The sequence below is a fragment of the Lycium ferocissimum genome, chromosome 2 (genome assembly GCF_029784015.1).
Source record: "Lycium ferocissimum isolate CSIRO_LF1 chromosome 2, AGI_CSIRO_Lferr_CH_V1, whole genome shotgun sequence".
NCBI classification, from domain to species: Eukaryota; Viridiplantae; Streptophyta; class Magnoliopsida; order Solanales; family Solanaceae; genus Lycium; species Lycium ferocissimum.
Genome location: NC_081343.1, coordinates 24,474,170 through 24,478,119, shown reverse-complemented (window position 1 = coordinate 24,478,119; position 3,950 = coordinate 24,474,170). Strand labels below are relative to the sequence as shown.

The 3,950-nt window shown below is 40.5% G+C and overlaps 1 protein-coding gene across 1 annotated transcript; it reads left to right on the top strand.

Annotated features, from left to right (window-relative positions):
* The first annotated feature begins 3,080 nt into the window (after window positions 1-3,080).
* Window positions 3,081-3,698, top strand: LOC132047459 (GDSL esterase/lipase At1g28570-like). The gene has a single exon (XM_059438500.1). It carries the CDS (start codon window positions 3,081-3,083, stop codon window positions 3,696-3,698), a length of 618 nt encoding a protein of 205 aa, XP_059294483.1.
* Window positions 3,699-3,950: the final 252 nt, after the last annotated feature.

Below are 3,950 nucleotides of genomic sequence, written 5' to 3'. Positions count from 1 at the left end.
TTGATTTATATCTCTCATGTTCTTCACACTAGATTGATTAATAATCTAGATTCCCATCTTCTCCCTAATGGTAGATGAATTCTCCATGGATCTTGGAAATGGGTCTTCTCAAGAAAAGAGTTAAAAATGGCAACTTGGTATAGCAAATAACTCCTTATGGTTAGGAAAAGAATTCTTTTGGTAATGAAAGCCTAGAAATCTAAGGGTGGTCCAAATTCCTAAATGTTCCTTACAAATCCGAAATTCCTTACAGGGGTGTTAATGGTGATTCCTATCTTTGGCTTCATGAGTATTTCAAGTTCCTTCGTTCGGGTTACAATGTGATGAACGAATTGAAGGTCTACGGATGTTCATGGCGCCCGCTCGGCCTCGGGGTAGGTTACGGCTTCCTTTTGGTAGACTCCAGTTAGATTTACATATTCATGTATTAGAAGAAACGGAGAATGCATGTATAGGTATTGTGGATTCTTAGGATGGTACTGTTGTGTGATGTTTGTGTTCGGGCTTGTGGCTTGTAGATTTTCTAGGACTCTTGTGTTGGATTTCCTTGAACATCGGTGGACTGTTGTGACTTGGAAGTAGTTGTTGTTAATTATTTTTCTATATTCCGTGGTGAGAAGTTTTGTAAGATGTGCTTGTAAATAGAAGGTGAATCATCATGTATTAATCTTGATAGATAGTAAGAAAGTGAGGTAATAGGTCTCATGGCTTGATTGTCCTATTGTGTTGGCTTGATGCCACGTGTTGTTAGCAGATATTGGGAACGATTGTTCTATCTTGATTGTGATTTTTTAGTATCTTATGGGTTGACGATGATACGAGGATAGCGTTCTATATGACTTGTGTAGTTTGTCATAATATTGTTGGAGTACCCACGTTGGTACTTGTGACACTGATATATTGTTGGCGTACCTATTGTTGGTACTTGTGATATTGATCTGATTATTGATGTTGATACATGCATTGCACACACTCAGGATATACTGTTGATATATTGTTGGTACTTGATGAGATACTATGATGAGCTGGGCTCGATTTTTAAATGAGAATGACGTGAGAGTCTGATATCCGATATTAGTCCTGGAATCATGGATTGAGTGAGTGGATGGACTCCGCTGGTCCCCCAGGGTGGTGCCGGTGAGAACCCCCCGTGGGCAAAGATTCGGGGTTTCGTCTGTCTTTTGGGTAAAGATCCAGGACGAGTGACACTTAAACTTCGCGAGTCACCTCGGGTTGTGCTATCGAGACGTCGATACTTCTGTCCGGAGTACATGTGTACACAGCATTGCATAGCATTGCATTGCATTTGCATTCATACATTATCGCATTGCATTGCATTATGGCTTATATTGAGATGATCTGGTGCTTACTTGTGATGTTGGTTTGGATTGGACACATTCGAACTTGGCATATTTAGGTTTAGATGTTCTACTTAGGCGATGATGTATACCTGGTTACGATTATGGTTACCCTATACTTGTTAGTTTATCTCTTAGATCGTCGTAGCAACAGTTATATGTTTGGCTTAGAAAAGGAGGTAGGATAAGGAATACCTTAATGATTGAGTGGACTCCTGTACTAAAAACAAATGGCATAATAGTATATGACTAGCGCAAACTGTTGTGTAATTGATTGATGGCCATTATAGGAGAGTTGGCATGAATTTAAGAGTCTTAATGTTATAATGAGTGGTAAATATATGTATGGTATTGATCTAGTTCTTATCCTGATTATTTGTGAATTTTTTTACTGATATGTGCTTCTAACCGTTGTCGGCCTATGATGCTTACTCAGTACGTGTGATTGTACTGATACTACTCTTGCTACATCCCTTTTTGGGGTGTAGAGTTTTTCAGGTTATTGATTTCTATACGTTGGGAGACACACGGTATCTATCTTGAAGATCTCCTCCCACTTCATTCCGGGATGGAGGGTTAGTCTTGTAGTTGTATTCCCTTTGAAATTTACATTAGTCGTTCTTGTACTAGTCTAGACCAGCTCGTGGGAAGTCGGAACGATCGAGTCTTTTAATTATTTAAGTTGTAATCATTCCTGAAATCTTGGATAATTTAATTGATTTTCGCTGTTAATTATCTATATTTGCTGGATTAAATAGATTGTCTTAACTTGGTTGATGTGTTATTTTATTGAGGGTTCGCCTACCGAGGAGGGACCGAAACCATCCATGGCCATCTTCTCACACCTCCACACTGGGTCATATGTGTCTCGCCTTTTGACATGCCCAAACCATCTTAGTCTCGCTTCCCACATCTTGTCTTCCACCGAGACCACTCCCACCTTGTCCCGGATAGCCTCATTCCTAATCTTGTCCCTCCTAGTGTGCCCACACATCCATCTCAACATTCTCATCTCGGCAACTTTCATCTTTTGAACGTGAGAGATCTTAACTGGCCAGCACTCTGCCTCATACAACGTAGTCGGTCTAACCACTACTTTGTAGAACTTGCTCTTAAGCTGTGGTGACACCTTCTTATCACATAGCACTCCGGAAGTGAACCTCCATTTCATCCACCCTGCCCCAATGTCTGTAAGAGGAAAAAAGAAACTTGAAGCAAAAGAAACAGAACAAAGACTTTATGGGAAACAACGCTTATGGAATACAGAATTTGATTTCTACAAGGATTTGGCTTTCTGAAACCACAAAAATACCTTTTCCTACAATAACCTGGTTTTGTTACTTATTTAAGCGCCGAGGACACGATCTAGCTCTATACATTAATTAAAGCACTAATAGTAAACTTGGGTTTTGCCTTCGATTCTTGTCTGCGTTTGATCTTTTTGTTTCTTCCCTTCCAATGGCTTCCCTTTGCAGCAACCATTGTTGTTTCATCTTGCTATTAGTCTTATTTTCTTGCTCTTTGGTTCCTTTATCTTCCTTTCAAGCACAGAAATCTGTTCCCTTTTCCTCTATTTACAGCTTCGGAGATGGGGATTCTGCTTCTACTTCATCATCATCTACTACCATTAACGTGGCTGATCATCTAGCCTCTGTCCTTGATCTGCCTTCTCCCTAATCATACACCCAAAAAGGCGCTGAGTTTGAGTCTGGTCTTAGCTTTATGACTCCTGGAGTGACCGTCTTGAGTCCTTTTTCCTTTGTCAAGAATGGCATCCCGCCGCCTCAACAGTCTCACCATTCGCAGATTACAACCTTCAGTAATCTCTTCTATAAGGATTGTTTCTCTTTACATGACTGCGGTAGGAAAAAGCCTCTTCAGAAAGCTATTGTTTTCATGGATCAGCCTGGTTTTAACGATTACAAGCCCGCTTTTTTACATGGAAAATCTATTTCGGAAGTGTCCAAGCTTGTGCCTGATGTTGTAGAGACAATAAAGAATTCAGTTGAAAGACTTATAAAAGAAGCAGGGGCCAAGAAATTTCTGATTTCGGGAATTCTTCCCATGGGCTGCCTTCCTAGTTTTCAGACAATGTTTCCCAAGAGCAGCTATACATGTGACAAAGGACTCAACTTGTTCACTAGATTTCACAATGATCATCTATGGCAAGCGCTTGAGAAGCTGCATTTGAAATTCCCTGAAGTCGAGATCATATATGCAGATTACTACAAGGCGTTCATGGCTATTCTTCGCAACCATAAATTCCTTGGATTCAAGACTAAGACATTGATGAAGGCGTGCCGTGCACTGGCGGCGATCCAGTTAACTTTGATCCACTGAAGCTCTGCGGAGAGGAAGGAGTTACAATGTGTTCAGATAGAGGTTTCCAAGAACATGATTGATACTCTTTTCAGCAAAAAGGGTTTTGTTTTCCCGGAGTTCAAGTTTGAACTAGATCATGCGGCAGCACAAAGGCACCATTCCAGAATTTACTCGCTATTTAGAAACGGCCTAACTAAGGCATTTATTCTCAAGTTAGAGTAATAAGGTATTGGGTTAGACTACTGTTTGTTTTGCTCTTTCCAGTCTGGG